Source organism: Lactuca serriola, chromosome 3 (assembly GCF_051521515.1).
Source record: "Lactuca serriola cultivar US96UC23 chromosome 3, Lser_US96UC23_V15, whole genome shotgun sequence".
Taxonomy (NCBI): Eukaryota; Viridiplantae; Streptophyta; class Magnoliopsida; order Asterales; family Asteraceae; genus Lactuca; species Lactuca serriola.
The window spans coordinates 33451443-33475766 of record NC_136410.1 but is presented as its reverse complement, the minus strand read 5'-3'; the positions used below and the strand labels follow the sequence as shown (position 1 = coordinate 33475766).

Here is a 24324-nt window from a genome sequence, read left to right as displayed (position 1 = left end):
ATCGAATTTACTATCAATTTGTTTAAGATAGTAATCATCAAATGTTAAATTGAAAGTTTCTTCAATTTTTCTTGTTCGTTTATTAAGCACTCTGTATGCAACTGAATTCTATGAATATCCTAAGAAGATGCCTTCATCAACTTTAGCTTGAAACTTGGACAAATTATCTTTGAGATTCATGATAAAGCACCTGCAACCAAAAAATGAAAGAATTTTACATTAGGTTTCCGATTATTGATTATTTCATATGGAGTAACATTAAATCTTCGATGAATGTATGATCGATTCTGAGTAAAACATGTTGTGGACACAGCTTCTGCCCAAAGATATTGAGGTAGATTTGCATATGTTAACATGGTTCTGGCAGCTTCGCATAGAGATTGATTTCTTCTTTCAACTACACCATTTTGCTGTGGAGTATATGGTGATGAGAAATTATGCGAAATGCCTTTGCTTGTGAGAAAAATGTCAAGAGTTTGATTTTTAAACTCAGAACTATTATCACTTTTAATTTTTTGTACATTCTTCTTCAGACTAATTTCAATCTTTTTGATAAAATCAATCATCGTCTGAGCAACTTCAGATTTTAACCTGAGAAAAAACACCCACGTGAATCTAGAGAAATCATCTACAACAACTAAAATATACCGCTTTTTATTTGTTGTTGCAACAGTTGATGGTCCACATAGATCAATGTGAAGAAGTTCCAATGGATCTACTATTTTTGAATCTATCACAATCGGATGACCTTTTCGATGTTGTTTTCCTTGTTCGCAAGCTGCACACAAAGAATCATTGTCAAATTTTAGTACTGGTAACCCTCGAACTAAATCTTCAGTTACAAGTTTATTTATATTTCGAAAGTTCAAATGTGACAATCTTCTATGCCAAAGCCAGCTGAGATCATTAGATGCTTTTGATAGTAAACACACAGCTGGTTTTCCCACAATCGGTTTGATGTTCAGTGTAAACATATCACCATATCTTTTGGATTTGAGGAGTATTTCATTTGTCTTTGCATTTGAAATGATACTTCCTTCTTCATTAAATACAACTTGATTTCCAGTACCCACAACAAGTTGTGATACACTTATCAAATTATGTTGAAGTCCTTCAACATAGGCATTTCTGTTTACTGTGAAGTTTCCATTTGTGACTTTCCCATACCCTTTCACTTGACACTTGTGATTATTTCCAAATTTGACTACTCTAGCATTTTCCAAGCTTCTGTAATCTCGCAAATTTTCCTTTCTTCCAGTCATATGACGAGAGCAACCACTATCAATATACCATTTCATATCATATTGCTCGTCACATATCACCTGCATTTATTGAAAAAATTTAGGAACCCAAGACTTATTGGGTCCATCATTAGTAGAATTAAACAAATTTTTTGAATTTAAAAACCATGTTTTCACTTTGTTTGTAACAGAATTCATTATATCAACATCATCAGTTCTAGATATTGAGATATAGTCATTCAATAATTTTGGATTCCCATTGATTGTAATCTTATCCTTCACAACATTCGCATTTTTGATAACTGGTTTCCATTTTTGAACCGGAACTTGCGAATTATGAGATGATGCACTAGCAATTGAAGAATTATTTGTGAACTTATCAAATGCACTTTTGATTTGTTCTTCTGAAAACTTCCCACTTTGATATTTCTTTCCTTTCCCTTTAAACCAATGATTGATCGTACTTACATCAGATTTTCCTTTTGTGTATGAAACTTTGGTTGGTTTTGATATTGAAGGATTTGGAAAATTTGGTTGTTTTGGTGAAAATTTCACTTTGGCTTGAGTTGAGTTCTTCAAACTTGATGAAGTATTCGTGAATTTGCCAACCTTTTGAAACTTTTGATTATTTGCAAATTTTTGCGAATTCTCAAATTTTCGATTGTTGTCATATTTGCGAATATATGAAACCTTGTCAACAGAGTTTATTTGTTTATGAAAACTTGAATATGTTTGTGTATTTTTGTTTTGAAATTTTGATGATGTTTTTGAAATTTGTTCTTTTTCATCTCTTGATTTTTCATTAGACACAACTTGCCAGAATATTGCTTTTCTTGCTTTTCTTTTTGAAACATTATTTTCTGTTGAATAATTTCCAACCATCAATTTGAATTTATGAGAATTTAGTTTCACTTCAACCTTTGAGTTTTCAACTTTTTCAAAAATTTTGTTTGATTTTTCACCTTTAACCACCCATTTTTGTAATGATTTTTGTTTTTGAAACACATAAGGATTTTGGGTTAAATTGTTTTCTTCTGTGTTTTGATTTGCGAAAAAACCTTCTGTCGTGGACTTTTGATTATCTTTTTCAATCATTTTATTAAACTCAGGATGAATATTCTCAGCATTTCCAGTAGTGACAAAAACTTGATTTGGAAAAATAATTTTATCAATACATACAAAATTTGGATATACCACTGTGTTGGTTTCCAAATAATGTGCGCCTTTGTCATTTAAAATTTTGTCAGATTCTTTTGTATTTTCAAACACTTGATCAACCACAACCCTTTGAGGTGTTTCAGTTGAAACTTTCTTTTCTTCTTTATTTTCATCAGTGTCATCAGATTTCCAGCTTTCAACTTCCACATTATCAAACTTACAATGTTGCGAAGTTGAAGGTTTATCAATTTCTTCCTCTACTATTGAATCAACTATTATTTCTTTACCTTTGATCTTGGATGTGATATTAATGATTGACAATTGAGAACAATCAACCTCTTCTTCTTCTTCTATCTCACTGATTTCACTCACATTATCAGAATTTTCATCAATATCAACATAATTGAATTGTGAGGCAAGAGTTGAATTTTTGGTTTTCTTTATGATTTTCACTTGTTCACTCTTTGTCAAACTTTCATTGACAATGTTAACCAACTTATCAGCATTCAGAAATTCATCAATTTTGACAATACCATATGAATATCTATCATCAGGTATTTTGTCAAATTGAGCAATTGTACTTTCGCAATCATAAGAAACAACATCAACTTTTTCACGTTCATACTCAAGAAAAGGTAAAAGTTTCCTATGTTGTTCTTTGTTGATATCAGAAGAATGATGTAAAGCTGTTAATTTTGCATACAGTCGTTTTGCAGAATTACAATATATGTTTCTTTGTGTTAGCAACAACCTAACATCATTAGTAAGATTATTCCTATCACAATCTATATTTTTGACTTGCATTTCCAATTTTTCAACTCTGCTCTTTTTTATTTCTAAATCTCTTCGTGTCTCACTAAGTTGCACATTTAATTTCTTAGCTTCATTACTAGCAGACACAATAACAGAATCAAAATAAGCCACAGTATCATCAAATGAAACAATTTCAGCATCATAAGCAGATAAAGGAATATTAAAAGATTCAAGAATTGCACGTACCTTGGTTGTCATGGGTGACTTGTCAGTGGATTTAGACACAAAACATCGCCCTGAAATGTTCTCTTCGCAATCCTCAAAACTTGCGAACATTGCTCCATGTGTGGGATGCCTCATTTCCTCGTCATCAGATCCTGAAGACCAGATCTGATAAGTTCCACTTTCTTCTTCAGCAGATTCTCCCTTAGCAACTAAAGACACTCCTTTGGTCTTAGCACGTAATTCTTCAATCTTTTCGGAGTAGTATGCTTCATCTTTAACTTTTTCTTTCTTCTCTTCTTTCTTTCGCAACATGCAATCCGCTGCGAAATGATTTGCACCATTGCAATAGTGACAATAAATTCCTGAATCACCCTTCAACTTTTTCTCTTCATTCACATTTTTCTGTTTTTCATCTATTTTCTCCATTTTCTTCCTCTCCTCCCCTCCAGTTCTTGTGACAGCATTTTTCCCATCACTATTCTTTCCTTTTGGATTAAAAGGCTTTTTGAAAAACTTCTTAACTCTGTTGTTTGAATAGAATGCTACAACTTCATCATCGGAGTTCATCAAAAATCCTTCTTCATCTGAACCATCTTTTTCATCAGTTTCTGATACCTTTGAAACAAGAGCCAAAGGACCACCAATAGCTTGTTTTGATTCTTCATACATTTCTGAGACCTCACATTCATGTGTTTTCAGTTGATTGTAGAGATCATTCAATGTAGTTGTATCAAAACTTTATTGATTCTTAATCATCATGCTCACACTTCGCCATTCCTTACGAAGACCCATAATGAAAGTTAAATTGAATTCCATGAGAGATCTAGTGATACCATACCTATTGCAGCGAAACATAAGCTCATTCAGACGATCATAGTAATTTTCGAGAGTTTCTGTATCCTTTTTTCTGAATTCCTTCAGTTCAACTAGACATTGCTTCACAGAGTTGATCTTCGTCTTTTCGCTACCTTGATACTTTTCTTTTAGAGTATTCCAGATATCTTTGGCTGTTTTACAACTACGAATGTAATTGTAAACCACAGGAGGTAGAGCACCTCTTAGTTCCCTCATGCACCTCTTTTCATTATTCTTCAGTCGTTTTCGTTGTTCTTCAACATCAGTAGATGCAGTGGATGATCCAATTGGTTGAACATTAGCAAGAGCTTGTACTGTTCCATCGATACAATTTCAAAGTTCTTCATCAATTCCATTTAAGTAATCTTCCATTCTATCAGCCCACTGATCATAGTATTCTGGAATTAACATCAGAATTTTGGTTGAGGAACCAAGCAAGTGAGAGAAAGAAGTCATTGTATTCATGTTGAAGTTCGCCATTGATGAACACAGAAAATATCCGAAAACTTGATGAATTTCAGAATTTGATCAAATGAATTGATCACAAATCACTAATCGGTTACTCGACTTAACAATTCAAATACAGAATCAATTCAAATCTGAAAATCAACAGTGATTTTCAAAACCAAAAATGCGCGGAAAATTTTGAGTAAATTTGTAACTCGAAAAGCAAATGATTCTTATACGAAAATCAGATCTAAGCAGTTTGAATCCTGCTCTGATACCAATTGATGAGAATTGTTATCGAGAATTTAGAAAAGAAAAGATAGATTTGAACAATTAAAGATGAAGAACACAAAGAGTAAATATTAATCAGATCTCATATTGATTAACACTGATTACAAAATAAGCAGAAGAGAGATTTGTGTTTCGATTTCGTGTCTCTACTTCTAGCCTCAGTCCCTATTTATAGGAAACATACAAAAAATATACTAAGTCTATACATTTTCATTTCGCATACAAAATGACTTAGTAAAATAACATAAAATGCGAAACAACACAATACACTATTTTCGACTTTTTACAATTTACATCTACAGTTTGATAGTTTCTGACTGGGTTAGAAGCTGACTGAGTTAGAAATGCTGATTGAGTCCATATCTGACTGAGTTTATGCTGTTTGATTATTTATCTGAATGGTTGTGCTGAATGAAAAAATGACCATATTACCCTCGTGTTGTCTCTTACGCTGGATAAAAATTTATAAAAACACAAATTATCATATAAAATCCAAATTAAACATACATCAATTAAAATCCAAATACAAAATGTAATACAAAATCCAAATACAAATTGTCATACATAATAAAAAAAAGTACACAATTTAACGTGAACCATTTGAAAGTAACTGATTAGCAATCTGGTCACGCAAAGTAGTCATATAGTCAACGGCTTCTGAACCCCATTCTATGTCTTCTATGTTTTGACCTTCATTTCCTCCACCACCCACATTAGGAGTAACCATAGTGTTTTGTTCAAAGGTCGTAAATAATTCATCTTCAATATCGTATTTCCTTATAAAATTATGGACTGCAACACAAGCAATGACTATGTCTCTTTGCACTGGAAAAGGATAAGGAGCCATTTGTTTTAAAATTGGAAATCTCTCCTTCAATACACCATAAGCACGTTCAATGTAATTTCTGAGTTGTGCATGAGCATGATTGAACCTTTCTTCCTTAGTTAAAGCTTTATTTCTTCAAAAATCCGCTAACCAATACCTAGTATTGCGGTAGGGAGCCATAAATCCACGGGTGTTGGTGTATGCGGCATCACAAAGGTAGTATTTATCTGTAGATGTATGACAAATTTATCATATAAATAAAAAAAGATAAAAAAAACTGTATAGTAAAGTTACAAACCTGGTGGAGGGAATGGAAATCCGGGAGTCGGGTTAAATGCAACTTCTTTCAAAACTTTCGAATCATGTGCTACGCCCTCCCATCCAGCCCATACAAAGGTGAATATCATATCAAAATTACAAATTCCAATTACATTTTGATAACATTCACCTTTTCCTCTTCCCCTATAACGAGTTTGTTGATCAACAGGCACAACTGCATGTACAAGTGTTCCATCTAGTGCACCTATTGCTCCGGGAAATATCTGCATTAGCCGTCTATATCGTTCTGATGAATTTCTTGTTGCATTAGACGAGGTTGGTACTATAATTTCTCGTGCAAAACACATCATTGCACGTAAGACCTCATGAAAACATTGATGAATTGTTTGTGTGGAGTGATGAAATCTTTCTTTAACGGCTCGAAAATGTTCATTATGTCCTATAACATGTAAAAACATAGCCATCTTCTCTTCAACGCTTATCGTCCTACTAGATTGCAACCAATTTCTCTCTGTAAAGTGATTGCATAATAGTACAAAAGCATCTTGTGAAAGACATATCATATCGAAACATTGTATATGACATCCGTGTATCAAATCTTGCGTATACACATACCCCTTTGCTACCTGTTCACTAGCTCTTATTCTTTTAATTATTCTTTGCCTTTGTCAGACCAACATCAACCAATATCACGAGAATATAAGAAAATATAGAAAGTCACCTTCTTTATCCATGTGTCCTGTTAGATGTCAAATACAAATTACATTTTAATCAATAACATAACAAGCCGTACCATGTAAATACTAAAAGCATAACATTCCATAACATATAAATTCATATAACATAATTGCATCTAAGAAAACAATCCATAACATAACTAAACCGTAACATAATAAAGTCAAACAACAAACCATAACATACTAATGTCAAACAATGAACCAAAACATACTAAAGTCAAATAATAAACCATGACATACTAAAGTCAACCAACTAATCCAAACTTTCTTCCCGCATTTGTTACCCACGACTCACAAGTTGACAAGTTAAGGCGCAACCAAATTTTCCTATTGCCAGCACTTTCAGCAAATAACATAAGAGCAGTGGTGTATTTCGGATCATATTCTCCCCACTCCAAGCTTGTCAACCTTGCCATACAAGCATCCATCTCCTTGTCAAGATTATTTGCTTCCGTGAATGCTTGTGCAGCCTTGATAATTTCTTTTCCAACTTCTTTCAACTCATCATCAAGTGTGGTTTCTTTAGGACCATTTCGCTTGCCCCCTTTGTTTTTTGTCCGCCCAAATGATTCCTCACTAGTAGGTTGAGGTACGGTTGAGCTTGGGGTATCTGGATGAGGTGCTGGCTCTTCCATCTCTGTATCCTCAAAATCATGTGCACTGAAGGTTTCATTGGGATGAGGTAGTGTCGAAGATGGCCCCCAACTATGAACACCGGTCGAGGTCGCCCCATCAAATAGTTGGGTACAAAGATTAGGGCAAGGGAGGGGTGCATTTCTCGGCTTATCTACATACTTGTTCAGCTGTTTGAAAATTTAATAAATATTGTTAAAGTAGTAAAAAAATAATCTAATTTAAAAAATATGTATATATATACCTTTGCTTCAGCTTCCCATTCTTCATTAGTCATGTTAAAAGAATTTGTTACGGGATTGTAAATATTCCCGGTTTTGTTTTTAAGTTTTAACCATACCGCATACTTTGCTTTTAAATAGTCATATCGGTTTTTCATTTGTTTTTTGTCGACAACAAAATTATGATCTGTTTTCAATTTCTCTGCGACCACAGCCCATGAGCTTGCCTTTAGGCCACTACCCTCCCGGCCATTACTTGTTAATTCTTGGATACACGCTTCCAAAAATGTTTTGTCCACCAATTCCGACTTCCAACTAACCCTAGTTCTTTTATCCGTCATGTCTATTTTAAAAAAGAAAAAAAAAAATAGCTAAATCATTCACATAACACACATTTACAAATAAATCTAGCAAAAATGTGATTTCATGATATTTTCAACAACATAAAACAATCTTTTATAAACAAAAACACATAAATGTGATTTCCTCATACAAAAAAAATTTTGATCTCATAAACATATAACAATCTTTTATAAACAAAAACACATTATGAATTGATTTTATAATGCAGTAGACACATATTTGAAAGTAAAGGACACCAAATTGTCAAAAACACATTATGAAATCAGATTTCATAAACAAAAACAGATTATGAATTGATTATATGCTAACCCTTCAATCTAATTTAATCAAAAAATAATGAAAGAAGTAAGGACAAACTTTGATTTCAGAATTCAATCAATAAATTGGCGTTTGGTTTTTGGTTGAGTGCGACTTGTCAACTATGTATGCTGAATTGAACATTTTATTTGGAAATACATACAAAGATTTAATTTTTCTGTCAAACATTCTCCTAAAATAACCATCATTTTTAACCAAACTAAAACTCAAATCCAAATTAATTAAATCGTTAATTTAGTACTTAGAATCATCGAACCAATACTGAATAGAAATCAAGAACCCCAATGATTAGTTTGTAATCTTTGACAAATCACAATGATTAGTTTATGATCTTTTGACAAATAAAACTCAGATCTTCTAGTATTTTGAGATCAAAACAACCAGATTTTCATAAGTTAATAAAGAATCATCGCTACACATTATATTTATTTTTAAATTAATCAGATTGTAAGAACTAATTATCTAACTATATATGTCAAACAACATGAAAATCACCTTGCACACACCTAACACCCTATTAATCTACACACAGTGCTAAACGTTGTTGTGTCTATTTTAACATATGGAAGTTGTTTACCTTCACTGTGGTTGTCGCCGGATTATTCTAGTCGTCGCCGGAAATTTCTGGCCGTCGGAGAAGAGGGCGCAGGCCGTGGAAGAAGATGGCGCAGTTCGTGGAAGAAGATGTAGATGATAGAGGCGATACAATGCTGGAGATCGATGTTTGTCTAGGGCATGGCGTATTGGGGGAAAAGGCTAGAAGCGAGAAGGGCAAAAAATATTCCCGTGTCTAATTTTTTTCCAGTCGGGCTTTTTTTTTGACTGGACGAGTAAGGAGATTGGGGGTGGAATGGGCTGACCGAATCAGCTATATCATCTCATAAGCAAACATCCGACTGCTGACCCAGTCAGCCCTGACTGGACCCGGTAAGTTCAAATCAAACAGGCCCTTAGTCAGTCTTCTTATATTGGAAATCGGGAAAACAACAAATGGACAGAGAGAATGATTAAAATCCATGCCTCAGTCCATATGATATCTAGAATGGAGGAATATATGATCCCTTATCTAATGGACGTGTCATTGACTAGGTCAGAGTTCGACAACGACTTTTAAGAGCTACGATTGCTAGTTCGATCGTGGAGTCGTACTTGCAATAATGGTTATTAGACTTATCCAAGTGGGTGACTGTTGGATTAGGTGTCTAAGCCCATAAATATAATTGGTATGTACTTGAACCGAGAGCAGCATGGTCCATTTTGGTTGCATATCACCAGGACAATTTGATAGGATGGACTTTTGAGAAGAGGTTATTTATGATTTGTTAATATATTATAAGTTCTAATATATTAATATGAAATCATATGATTTAATTAGTATTGATCAAGAATTAATTTGGAATTAATTTTGTGATCAAAAGAGACTAACTAAATATATGAGGATTGATTTGGTAAATCAATGATTCTTATAGTGTGGACCAATTGTTATTTAGGATGGGATAAAACAATATGGTAGTCCATGGATAGTCGATGGAGGTTTAACCCATGGATCCTAAGTAATATGAAAGGTCATGGGCATTAGGGTTTACATGGATATAACCCTAATCTTGCCACACTATATAAGAAACCCCTTAGCATCCAAAATCAACCACTAGTTGTTCTAAGAGTTCATAAGCCTATTTGAGTGTAAGAATATTCTCTCAAAAGTCATCATTTGTCCAAAGGTGTGTTATGAACCATTTGAGGTGCAACATTTGGGACACTAAGTTCTTAAAGGCCAAAACTACAAGCTACAACAAGGAAGTAATTCTATAACTCACTTTTATGTTGATTATGTCAATTGTATGCTAGTTGTAGGCTTAATGTTTTGAAAACAATATTGCATGTATAATTAGAGAAAACATAGATCCAAAACATTTAGGGTTGTATATGCACCATAGGATGTTGTAGTATACAAAAACCCAACAGATATTTTAATCCAACAACCAATATTTGTTCCTTGGCTTCTTATTGAATCCAAATCTAACAAGTATTTTACATGCTTTATACTTATATGTATATATTGTCTAATTAGATAACATGTAAAAATACATTTCTAATGTATATGTAACTCGAAGTTATATTTGTTTAAGAAAAATCTTCCTCTATATAATTCTAAAGTTGTCTCCCTTTTTTTCCTTACATACAACTCAATTTATAAGTCTTTTCATCATTTTCCATGACAATGGTTGGTCCCCCTTTCGACCTTCTGAAATACAATACTATATTAAAATTATCAACACATTCATCCCTCTCACATTTGATCTTAACAAACTCGACTACGATGCTCAATGCGAACAATTTAAGCCATTGCACGTATTCTACATGATTGATCAATGTACGTATAATCCAACCACACCAAAGGACATTGAGCGACATAATCTCAATTCTATTATCACATTATGGATTTATGACACCAACTCCATGTCTCTATTATATGTGATTTTAAAATAAGGGACCACCAAACATGATATTTGGACTAATCTAGAAGAATTGATCAGCGATAAGAAAGGTGTCACTACTTACCGTGACAAACTCAAAATCGTGACCACTATCCTTGCCAACACTAGTGCTCATGTTTATGAAAAAATAGTCTTCTAGTTACATGATCAACATGCTTTTTAATAGGTATGAGTATATAGCCACTTCTAGTCGCTATGATAACCCTTCCCAGTCTTAGACTGCAAACTTTTTGTATGCTTCTTTTCAAAGAAACAATGCTTATCCTAAGCTCCTAACCATGCAAAGTTTCAAACCACCCATTAAGATCATTATGTGCTACACGCCATACCTCTTAGGTTTGGTTTCAATACATAAATCTATTACACGAAAAAATGGCATAAAATTTACTTGGTTTACACTATTAGGGTAATCTAGAGAGATTTCTTATTGATTTTGTTCACAAATAACAAGATGTATATATAGTTACATATTTATTCATAATACTAAATTACCCATATTATAACTTGTAATTGTTGGGAAAGAAAAGCTCTCCGTTCTAGGGACATTACTACAAAATTTACCTAAAGTATGAAAGGGGTCTCGAGTAAATTTTTTATGGGTGGTCCATGAGCAAACCTCTATAAAGTTGATCGATACCGTTGAAAATTCCTGACTATTTGTTGACACACTTAGATTCTCAATTATTTGAGAAGCGACAAGACATAACACAATTTAAATTAGCATCTTATATTTTCCATCTATGCAAGAATTGATGGTAGATGCAACTTCTAGAAGTGAAGTTGTGTGTTAAAACCTGCTAATTGAATTTATTCGAATGTGACACTTTTTTAAGGCGTCAAGCTTTTGGATATTGTGACCTATTGGCCAAAAGCGAGTACAACTTCGGTTTTTTTGAATTGGATATTTAGTTTAGCAAAGAATGTAATTGGTTATTGATTGCAGCTGAAGTTTAATCACTTAAGTCTTGTAAATAAACAACATTTTTGTTTACAAAATATGTAAGAGGTCCATTGTACATATGTAAAAACCTGGTACCTTTTCTATAAAAGATTCCATCAACTTATATCATAATAGAATTGATTTAAATACACAACTACATGAACTTACCTTGAACTTGTAGAAATTCAGCAAAATTAGTTGGTTTCATCGTCACAAATCTTGTTAAACTATCGAAATTCAAGAATTTGTGCTCAAATTAACACAGTTCCTAAAATATAATCCAACTTTCTTCCTTTGGAGGAGATGACGTGTCTTTTGAGTCTTTGAGATACAAAGGTGATAAGGATAGAAGTGTAAATTTGTTTTCACATTTAATAAACAATTTCAAATAAACTAGAAAAAGATAACTTATTCAAAAGTACGTATTATCGATTTGGAACTACTATAAGCCTAGATAATTTTGTATCACCCAAATACTTGAAATAATTTTGTATCATCCGTCACAATAAGACTATGGGAAGTGATAGCATGCCTAGCACATACTAAGCACATTGCCACTTCACATTTTTACCTTCTACCTAAGCTTTTATCTAAAACATATATACACTTGGATTTTAGGGGAAAAAATCAAATAAAAAAGTCCAATCAAAGGGCCTGATTTTTAAAAAAAGAAAAAGAACTAAAGATAAAACAAAGAAAATGACCATTCAGAAGCCCTTACTCTCATTTCCTTGTTTTCTTTCCTCTCGTTGTATCACTGGCAAGTCTTCGGTAGCGACCCCCCTAGCGCAAGCCAGGGGCGGTGTACAACGAGGGTGGCGACCTCCTAGCGAGAGGGGTGGCAATGCCACTCCCTCAAGCCTAACGCACTTTAAATAAAAAATCCTGAACTTGCCAAAAAGTCCCTTCACTTTCTATATCTACACAATAATCCCTTATTTTATTTACCTTTCATTTTGTTAATTATCTTTCATGATGACAAATACTTCCCAATGTTAGGGCTGAAAACGACCGAACCGAAAACCAAGAAAACCAAAACCAAATCAGTAACCGACATAATGTGTTTGAATTTTTTTAAAAATCGAGAATCCCGGTAATGTTCGGTTTTAGATGCCATACCGACTGACAAAAAACTGAACCAACCCATTACGTGGAAACTAAAGAAAAAATGACCCATAAAACCTTCCCACTTGTAATTTAAATATATACGTATAAGGTCATCCATTATACCTACCACATACCACATATATGGTGTGTGCCACATCAGCACCACATCCCCTACCACTAACATGGGATACCTACCACTAACACACAACTCTACATCATTATTTTTATTTATTTTTTAATTCAAAAATACAATAAAATTACATTTTTAATAATTAAAAAACATTCATTTTTTAACTAGTTTTTCATTAATTATAAAAATAAAATTACAACTTCAAACTACATTACTTAATTAATCTAGAAATAAAAAAAACATTACATTAATTTAAAAAAACAAACAACAAACATATAAAAAAACTAATATTTGTTCATGTTACGTTGGTACAATTGTTCCGCAACATCTTCTCAAAGATTGAAACACATTTCACTGTTATAAATTTCAATAACTCGCTCTAAAAACTCATTCGTTCCGGGTACAAACTCCTCAATTGGAATGACAATGTCGTTCAGATCTTACGTACAAATAGCTCGACCTTCATCTTTAATAATCATATTATACATTATAATACATGCTAGGACCATTCGTTTAATTCTTTCTTTATCCCAGAGTCGTGTAACATATTTCAATGCATGTCATGTCTGTTTAAGGACTCCAAATGCCCTCTCGATATCCTTTATCGCCGATTCCTGTTTTTTTTTAAACAACTTTGCCTTTTCACTTCGAGGAGCTGAGTATGCCTTCATCAATGTAGAATAATCTGGGTATATCCCATCACCAAGGTAGTAACCGTATTTGTACGCGTGCCCGTTCACCGTAAACGTCATATCATGTGTTTTGCCGGTCCAAATATCGTTGAAAAGAGGAGACTAGCCAAGAACATTAATGTCGTTGTTAGACCCCGCTACTCCGAAAAATGCTTGCCATATCTACAAATCTTGAGATGCAACAACTTCTAGGATGATAGTTAGTTCACCTATATCACCTCGGGTGAACTGACCATGCCATGCATTTGGACATTTTTCCTAAGCCACATGCGTACAATCTAGACTGCCAAGCATACCCGGAAATCCGTGGCTCTCTTCATGAGCCGAATATAATATCTCAATATTACGTTGAGTAGGTTTGCGCAAATATTGTTCGTGAAAAACCTCATACATACATGCAAAAAACTAATCTACACTTTCAACTGCGGTCCTCTCGGATACTTTCAAGTATTCGTCAGATGCATCAAATTTTATACCGTATCCCAAATACCTAAGAGCAGCTGCATATTTTTGTATATTACTAAAACTCATTCTTCCTCTAGTGGGGTTTTTGTTTTAAAAAATCATAACGAGATTCTAAAGCATTACTAATACGTAAAAATATAGTCTTATTCAGTCGGAAACGATGTTCGAACGTGTCGTCATTATAAAGACAATTATCGGCAAAGTAATCATGTACCAATAAGTCGTGTGCGGCTTGACGATCACGATTGACGACCACCCTTGTACAAGCAACATTCGAACATTCTTCGTCGTGAATGTGTTACACAACGTTGAAGAATGTCTCGACGAATTCTACGTCGTCATCCGAGTCAAAAGTTTTTTAAAATTCTATGTGTTTTGTGGAATTCATGTGCATGTGTTTTGTGGTTTTAGAGAATGAGAATGAAGATGTAAGTTTTGGTGAAAATAGAAGGTTTTAGAGAATGAGAATAAAGGCTTTATATGCATTGAATTGAGTTTGAAAAAAAAATCAAATAATCGTTCAACGGTCGAGAAAGCAATCACCAATCACCAATCAACTTTCGCGTTTAAAATCATCATAAGCAACACGAATCATAATGACCACGCCCGACCACGATTTGTCGGGGTGGTGTGCACATATTTTTCTGGTGGCCACATGACCATGGATACTCTCGTTGAGAGTATACCGTATGGTCTAAATACGTTTGATTGCACCAAATAATGTTTTGACGTCAATATATGAATATGCTTCCATATATGCCCTTCGATCTTTGTTTTACGCATTTGTTTTCTCTTATTTATTTTCAATACATTGCTTCTCTCAAACTTTGTTTTCTCTGATTTGATGTCAATAAAAAAAGTTATATTTAATTGTACTTTAAGTTAAACGTGGTATTTTCTTAATTTAGGACAACTAAACATTCTTTGAATGTTGGAATTATAGAATTGATGCTAAATATGAACTTTTTAAAAAGCTATACCTTATTCGTTTTGGAAAGCACGTTTTCTTGTAAATTAGCAAATAAGATATTGGACTAACTAAATAATTGTTATAGGAATATTTTGGAAGTAGGTTTTATAGCTAATTTGCCATATAACTAATTTTACAATAATTTTACAATTTATGTGTTATATTGTTGCTGATTATTTTGAAATTATTTGATTAATTTCACGTGAAGTGCAACGAACCCACACTGTTTCAAACCGTAAATCCTCAAATCCAAACCAAAAAAAAATGAACCCTTTAGAAACCGAACTCAAAAATCGACCCAAACTGACACATACTAATCCCTAGACCTGACAAATGGGCGGTGTCGTGTAGGGTTCATGTCGTGTCAAAACATTAAACGGGTTGAAAGGGTTTGATCCTAACCCTACCCGTTTAATTATCGTGTCAACCCGTTTATTTTCGTGTCGGGTTTCGGGTTAAGGTTTAGACCTTGTAAATATGTTTTGTTATGTCGGTTTGAAACATTTTAAAGGTTGAAAAATAGGAGTTATGGAGGCAAAAATGAAAAAATTAAACACTGAAGTTAGGAGATGGAATAACGAAATTTATAGTAAGTTTAGAAGAGAAAATGAAAAGAGTTAAAGTTTGGTAGCAAAGGCAATTGGTGGTGAAGATGAGTAAAATTAAGTTACTTTGAAAATTTGAATATTACTTTGAATTCTTGAGTTTGACCCACTACAAGTCTATAACATATAATATATTTATAAAAATATTAAATTTATAATACATAATATATAATTAAACGGGTCATATTCGAGTCATCTTCGAGTTGAAAGTTTTGACCCTAATCCTACCCGTTTAATTATCGTGTAGTGTCGTGTCAACCTATTTACATAAACATGTCGAAATCTCTGACCTGAACCCGCTAATTTCGTGTCGAGTTTTCGTGCCGTGTCATGTTTGTTAGGTCTACTCATCTCTACCAATTGTATTAGAAGATCTACACCGGTATCTTTTTCTTTTAAGCTGTGTCACATTAGCATTTGTTATTTTTTCTATATATATATATATATATATATATATATATATATATATATATATATATATATATATATATATATATATATATATATATATATATATATATATATATAAGAGAGAGAGGTTCATATGTTTCCTACAACTATTGTATGCATGTGTAAACCAATGAGAATTTAACAATAATTTAATTATTAAATAAAATAATAAAGGTAAATTAGTAATATTACATATATGTATTAATTAATATCTAAAATTAACAATTGATTTCCCTTTATTTAAGGGATTAATTTTTTATTTATTAAAACCCTACTTAACCTATAAACACCACCACCCATCGTCTTCAAGCCAACCACCCACCTCTGTCGATGGATGCAAAGTCTTGAGAAACAACAGTCGGCACCGGTCCCCCTTCAAGACGGCACCACCGTTTTTGTATATCAGCATCTATGTACCCTGAATATCATCTTGATGTTGGTTAACTGAAGACAATCGATTAATACGAGTGCTAATAATTCTATTCTAGGTACCCTCAACTTCTTTTTTATTTTTGTCTGTGTGTGCATAACATTAACAAGGATTTGATTTCATTTATTTTGTGGGAAATTGTGGGAAGTTGAATGTATGGTTTATTTACAATTACTATTATTTTAAATAAATATGTCGATGCATTATGTGGATACATGAATACAAAATTTATTTAAAAAAATATAATTGCAATTAATGTGTTACGATTCACACTTCATATAATGGAATGAATATATGGACTTGGGAATTATCAATATAAAAGTAAATATTTACTTCACACAATAGAATGAAGTTATTCAATTTATGATGTGTTGGTATTAGTTTGATTTGATTATGTGAAAATATTATGTTTTTTATTTGCTTATGGGAAAATCATAATTTACGTTTAATTATATATGACCTTTTTTTTTTGGTAATTTTTATGAATAACAAATCAATACTTAGCATTTGGTTTGTGTCTGATAATGTCTAACAAGTGTTTGTTGAAATGTCTGAAAGAAAAATCTATAGAATCTAACCATGTGGTATGAATTCTGTCAGAATTACTAGCAACACATGTTTTATGTAATATTTATATTCTCATAGAATAAACATGTTTTTTGCATTATGATATTGAAAAACAGTACACATGGAGAACGATAGTGCATTCTAGTTGAATTTATTTTATGTATAAATATTCTAAAGCATAGACTGTATAAATGCATTCTGTCAAAATGTTTTTAAGAATTTTTGTTAACAACAAGTATATGTGCTTAATTGATAATACTAACGAGTAATGCATGGTATTCTTTCAGAATGGGTTGAAAAATTAATCAAATATTGATCATACAAGAGAAAAACTTAGAATTGAGTTCATCAAGTATATTCGCAAATAATTACATTCTTATGATAATACATCACATTTTCATAAGAATAGTTGGAATCAAGTGGATTAATGTGGACCATTGAAGAAGATTAAGTGTATTTGTAAAGTAATTGTATATTTGAGAATTCTATTTTTGTAACGCCCCGTTTACTAAATTAATAAATAAACAAATTAATGAATGTATAATAGCCCTAAAATCAATAATTATATAGCAATGTGTTGATTTCGAGGAGTTAAATGGCATAATTTAGAAGTTGGGGGTTAAAAGTGTAAGTTCCGGATTGGTTTTGTAAGTATTTGTGAAGGCAGGGACTAAATGGTAACTTATGGGACTTCATTTGAGGAAATTTTGGAGGCTAAGGGGATGTTTGGTAAATCAAGGATCGAATTTGAGAGGAATTATGGAAGAAGGGGTGTACTTGGTAAATATTATACCTAAATTATAATGAATTTTAATGTTGAGGGCTGAAAGGGTAAATTATGGGTCAGTTTCGAAAATATTTCTAAAGGGAGGGACTATTTATGTTATTATGGAAAGTACTTAAGGGGACCGGGTATATAAACCCTTCACCCATTCCGGAACCCTAACCATAAGAGGGAGCTGCAGCCGCCACTCTCACTCCTTCGATCTCCGGCGCCGCACCACCACCTCTGTTGAGGTCGTCAACCACCGGACACCACCATAGCGTTGTTGGCGGATGTCTTGGGCCACGGAGACCGAACCTTGAAGTTGTAAAGGAGTCCGTTGTCACCGCTCCTCAGTCATCTTCTTCTATTGCCCGCTGTCGTCATCTACAGGTGTGCGACGCCGTCACCGGTGCTACTCCAACCGGCCATTGCCACCTTCACCTGCCATTCCAGTCAGGAATGAATTCGTCGAGCACCGCCATTGCTGTAACTCCCGCTGAAGGCCAAGACTGTCATGGGACGCCATGGCAGTAGATGACTGGAGGAACTCGTTATTAGGTGTCGTGGCAGTGATTTCTGGTGGGAGTTGCCCACCCTCTTCGCCTCTTCTTTCCTGTTGCATCTCCACCACTTCAATAGTGGTTCCTTCGCCATTCTTCCTACCTCGTCCCGTTAGCCGCCGCCGGTAGCCACTGTTGTGACCGCTAGAATTGTTGCTGACGTCGTTATGCACCACCAAGTGGTGGTTGCATCCGGAATTCCGAGCAAGGGTTTTCTGTGGGTGTGTTGTTGCTTGACTGGGAACCAAAAGAAATCACCGCCACCACCGTGAGGTGGTGGCTGCCATCCCGAAACCGTTGTTGTCGCCGCCGTGAGCCACCAGGTGGGTGGCTGGAGTGTATATTGCAATCTGAAGTGTGTGTATGTGTGGCTAGAAAACCAAGGAAGCCACCACCACCACCGTGAGGTGGTGGCTGCCACCATGTGCCACTGCCAGCCACCACAAGGGTGGTCGTATGTGTGTGTGTTTAGCTTAGTATGTGTGTGTTATTAGGTTTTTGGTTTGTATGATGTAATCGGTAAAGGAATAACGAAAAGAAACTTAAAACTAGGTGGTGTGCTTAGTTTGTGATTGGATTGCTTATGGAGAGCTTGGACACAATTGGACTAGAACCATAACCACCACCGTGAGGTGGTGGCCGCCGCCGTGAGCCGCCGTTGGCCACCCCTACCCGAGGTGGTAGTGGGTGGTGCCCAACATAGGAAAACCCTAATTGTCCTAATGAAACCCTAATGGGCCTAAGGACTTAGCTTTTGGGCCTAATTAGGTTGTGATGGGTGGGAAACCCTAATTAGGGTTTTAGAAAACCCTAATTTTGGATATATGGGCCTTGGACTTATCGGGACCCACATTTAGGCCATTGGAATGGAATTGTGAATTACACCCAATCACACCATATGATTTATCTAGTAGAGTTATGGACTTAATGGATTAAGTCCTTAATGGGTTAAGTGAGAAACACTTAACCCTAATCTTCATTTTATGTGAAAACCCTAAATTCACTTGGGCTTTGAGTTGGGCCTTTCTATTGGGCTTTGGTGATTGGGCCAATAATGGGCCATTCTAGAATAATCATATGGACTAGACTAATTGGATGGGCTTTAGGGTAAGGCTCATATGAGGGGTTGGGCCCAATTTGGAAAATTAGGCCATAGATGGGCCATAATTTGGGCCTTGATGATTATAAGATACTGGGCCATTTGAATGCCAAATATTTGGACTGGAATGAATGGTTGGGCCTTAGAATAAGACCATGGAAAGGTTTGGGCCCAATTTGGAAAATTGGGCCATATGTTGGGCTTTGAGCCATAGTTGACTTTTGGGCCTTAGGCTTGAATCAAGCTAAAATGGGGGTAAAGTAGCCTTTTACCTCAAGCATGGACTTATGGATATATGTTGGAACCCAATTATTAATTGGGTGTTATTTTGATGTTGACAGATTCAGGAATTTGTCGGCCAGTAGCCACAACTTTATCTGCGGGACTTCAGCAGTGTGAGGTGAGTCTCCTTACTATTTGTATAGGTCTAAGGCACCAATTTCGGCCCATTTAGTTTATGTATGATAGGAAGACCCGGGGGTTAGCCCTAGGCATTATGCATAACAGACTAGGAGGCGGCTCCTGGCACATAGTATGTTATTATGTATGGTAGAAAGACCCGGGGGTTAGCCCTAGGCAATATGTATGAAAGACCAGGAGGTGGCTCTTGGCACACTATATGTTGATTAGCTAAGTAGAGTAGTATGTATGCTAGTTGTCTTTGTGATGATTGCATGGAAGACCAGAAGGTGGCTCTTGGCACTTGTCTGTGAGACCGAAGGGGTGGCCCCCGGCTTGGCAAGAAAGACCACGTGGCAGCTTGTGGCATAATGGCATGACTATGTTTGGCACGTAGCATCTTTACTGATTATGATATATGTATGGCTCATGGTTATGTATGACAGTATGCGAGTTATGTGCTTATATGCTAGACAGTATCCGGTTGAAAGAGACTGAAGGGGTAGGCCAGCACCCAGATATGCTAGACAGTATGTTGATATGTATGGTATATGGTATTTGGGGAACTCACTAAGCTTCGTGCTTACGGTTTTCAGTTTTGGTTTCAGGTACATTGTTTTCAGAGGAAAGGAATCAGCGATCGCAGCGCATCACACTATGTTTTCCATACATGAGATCTTCGGGATTACACTATGATATTATTTTATGATAACATGTTTTGATTATTGACACTTTGGTTTTGACATGGAACGCTATTATGAATGTTTTCTTATATTGTTGGTTTTATAATAACCTAATTTAAAATGGAATTTTTTGGTCTTAAATTTTGTGATGTTACAATTTTATTCATTTTTTATTCATTTTGTTAGAATATGTATAAATATATTGAAATGTATAAATAAGGCTACTAGTTTTTAGGAATATATATGAATTTATATTTAAGTTCGGATGTATATGAAGAACAAAATCATAGACCCTCATTCTGACTTCCATGTATATGAAGAATATATAGAATTCTTAAATCAGGTTAATTATCAAAAAAAATTTGAATTGGAACTATATTCTGTAAAAATAAAATCGAAAATATCTTTACTCGTTTATAGTTGACATTCTGTCAGAATAAATTCGATTATGATATAAAATCATGTTAGAATTAAAACTGAATTAGTTTAAAAAATTTCAATATTTTAAAATTAGGGAATTTAATTATCCCTAAAAATCCGAAAAATTCCTTTTTTAAATATAGTTAATTGTACAAAATACATTTATGTTGAAATTTGTGTGATTATATGATATATGTTATCCCATTGTAATTTCATAGACCCTTAGATCATGATCATTGATTATATTTCATCCGTTGGTCCATATTTGTGCTTACGAGCACACAATAGGAGTCAGGAACATTTGAACCTAACTATATATATATATATATATATATATATATATATATATATATATATATATATATATATGGGTGTTGATTGGGTAAAATTTTCGGGTTTCAGTTATAACAACTAGGGTAGTATGGGTATTTCCTTCAAATAATAATACCTGACCTATATTGTAATTCGGGTTCTCGGGTTTCAGGTTTTAGGTCGGGTCGGGTATTTTCGGGTATATCCAAAAATTACTTAAGTGTCACTTATTGATTTTTAATTTTTTTTTTCATTTCGGTTGATTTAATAAAAAATTAGGTAGCAAAATATTTCATACAATTAACAAGTACATATACGATTACAATACAAGTCATTATAATATGTTATGTGATTTTTCCATTCCATTTCAAATTTTGATAAAAAAATGAAAAAAACAGTTTATGGAGTAGATGATCAGTGTTTGATCAAATTTAGATTAACCAAACATGTTACATAATTTAATGCAAAAGGTGAGTACATGAATTTAATAAATAAAATTATTTAGCATGTTATCTAAATTGCATGGACCAATTATATAGTTATATTTCAATTCACAAATAAGAAATGTAGACTTGTTGACAAAAAAGAAATAAATGCATAGTTGAAAAAAAATATATGTAGTGCATAAAAAAATGAAAGGGAATGATCTAACATCTCATTAATTTTTATTGTATTTGTTTATATTCGTTGTAACATTCTCTTCAAAACTCCATTTTATTTACAACCATTTCTAAATGTATTTATTATATACCGTTAAAATAATGAAGCCATATAACATTTGGTTTAAACTATAAGGAACAATAATTATGTAAAATAATGATACAACTTTCAAAGTTATATAACTAGTGTATTAATTAGTTTTTTTTTTAAATCGGGTATTCGGGTATACCCGAATTTTTTTAAACCTACCCAATACCCGACTTATTTAACTATTGGGTTACCCGAATTTTCAAACCCGATACCGATTTACCCGACCCGATCTACCCGAATTCAAAACGGGTCGGATCGGGTAATTGGGTGTCACGTATTTTCAACAGGTCTATATATATATATATATATATATATATATATATATATATATATATATATATATATATATATATGTTATTCTATTTAAACTAATTATTATGTTATTTTATGCATAAATGTGGACCAATCATTTTACTTAATTTAAGAAAGTCATTAATATATATTATTAAATTAAAGATAATTGAAAAATATTATCTAATTTTATTCTAAGGGTATTTTAGACAATTGAGATACATTTAAAAAAGGAAAATTCCATATTTTTTGGGATAATTAACTCTGTTGATTTTTAAATTCTAATTTTTTTTAATCACTTTAAATTTTAATTATAACGTAATTTTTATAATTAACCCCGATTTATTCTGTTAGAATCATATTCTATACGAATTATAGAATACATATTTCTATTAGAATGATATTCTATAAGAATGCCAACACCGACTAATAACAAATTTTTAGATACAACTTCAAAATTTTCATTACATTTGTAAAAAGGTAAAAACTTTATATAATATTCTGTGACAATGAAATACTCAGTAATAACAATATATATATATATATATGTGTGTGTGTGTGTGTGTGTGTGTGTTATTCGACCTGAATATTCTAGCAGAATATATTATTACATATACTCCTATCATTCTATTGTAGATTATTCTATCAGAAGAATAGCTCTTTTATTGATAATCAATGAAATTAGACATTTAACGAAAATAACTGTCATGAATCAAATCATGTAAGAATAATATTCTCTGAGAATGCTTAGAATAACTTTGAAATTTGTGATCCGTTCTTCAAGCATCAACTTCTGTTAAAACAAAACTAAATTGTAGTTTAGATTCAACAGAATTGGAATTCATGATTTCATTCCAACAACCCCAATTTCAAGCAAGCTCCCAAACACAGGCTGCCATACAAATTAAACCAAATTAACTCAACCCTATAATATATTAGAGAGCATTGTATTGTATTCGTACCTCTTCATTATGGAACTTCTCAAGGTAAAATGGAATTTCCAAGAAGAATTAGCAATTCAAATAATTGAACAAAGCAACACCAAACCATGACATATTTTAAGAGACAATAACATATATGACATACCCCATGGACAAAAATACCCTTCCAGCAATATATTGACACAATTTCAATAGGATTGATCACCTAAATACTAATTAATGACTGCTGAATTTTTCTCCAATTGAACCAGATTTTAGTGACATTTTTCTTCAAGTCAAACAGATTGTAGCGACATTCATCATGGCATACATGAGATACAAAATAATAAAACGATAAAAACTCAAACCTGAATTCAGAAAGCAAGTCCCAAAAAATTGTTAGCCAGTCAATGCTTCGTCTGTTCAGAATTTCTGCAAATTCAGGTCGTTGATTCAGGACTAATTTTGAAAGGGAGAAAGGGTCGTTGGTGTCGCTGGTGTCGAGCCAATGCCACCGAAGCCCCACCTGCTGCTACTCACTCCGATTTCAAACAGGAACTCAATCGGGATGGATGAACCGTTGGTTAATGCAAAAGTCAAAAGTGGGTCGAGCCGATTCCTTGCGAACATTATCAGATTTGTATGGGATGGGCTTGCAATCGTGATTGGAACTCTGTTGAAATGGGTGTGTATTTGTTCGCTATTACCGATCCATTTGAAATCGAACATCTTTTCAATTTCCGATTGCAGATGAATGTTGCGTTTCCGATAATGTTCACAACAAATTGTTCGACCTAATTTTGCTTTTTTTTCACTAACCATCGACCCCATCTTCTTTTTCGCAGCAGGTGAATGGGGTAAAGGAGAAGAAGGAGGGGTTTCGATTCACCGGTGATATACGATGCTTGGGCTTTATGGGGTGG

The 24324-nt window shown here is 33.6% G+C and overlaps 1 protein-coding gene across 1 annotated transcript; it reads right to left on the bottom strand.

Annotated features, from left to right (window-relative positions):
* Window positions 1-5556: 5556 nt before the first annotated feature.
* On the bottom strand, window positions 5557-8007 carry LOC145095124 (uncharacterized). The gene is made up of 6 exons (XM_079033058.1): window positions 7690-8007; window positions 7147-7615; window positions 6797-6814; window positions 6245-6586; window positions 5954-6023; window positions 5557-5746 (listed from the first exon to the last, which is right to left on the bottom strand). Exons 1-6 carry the CDS (start codon window positions 8005-8007, stop codon window positions 5557-5559), a joined length of 1407 nt encoding a protein of 468 aa, XP_078889184.1.
* Between the last annotated feature and the right edge of the window lie 16317 nt (window positions 8008-24324).

What these genes read in the sequence shown, in the direction of transcription:
- LOC145095124 (XM_079033058.1), bottom strand. Translation starts at nt 8,007, where the DNA reads ATGACGGATAAAAGAACTAGGGTTAGTTGGAAGTCGGAATTGGTGGAC. An exon ending in AATGGGAAGCTGAAGCAAAG is followed by an intron (nt 7,616 to 7,689) that starts GTATATATATAC and finishes ATTTTCAAACAG; the next exon opens with CTGAACAAGTATGTAGATAA. An exon ending in GCTCCCTACCGCAATACTAG is followed by an intron (nt 5,747 to 5,953) that starts GTATTGGTTAGC and finishes TAATTTTATAAG; the next exon opens with GAAATACGATATTGAAGATG.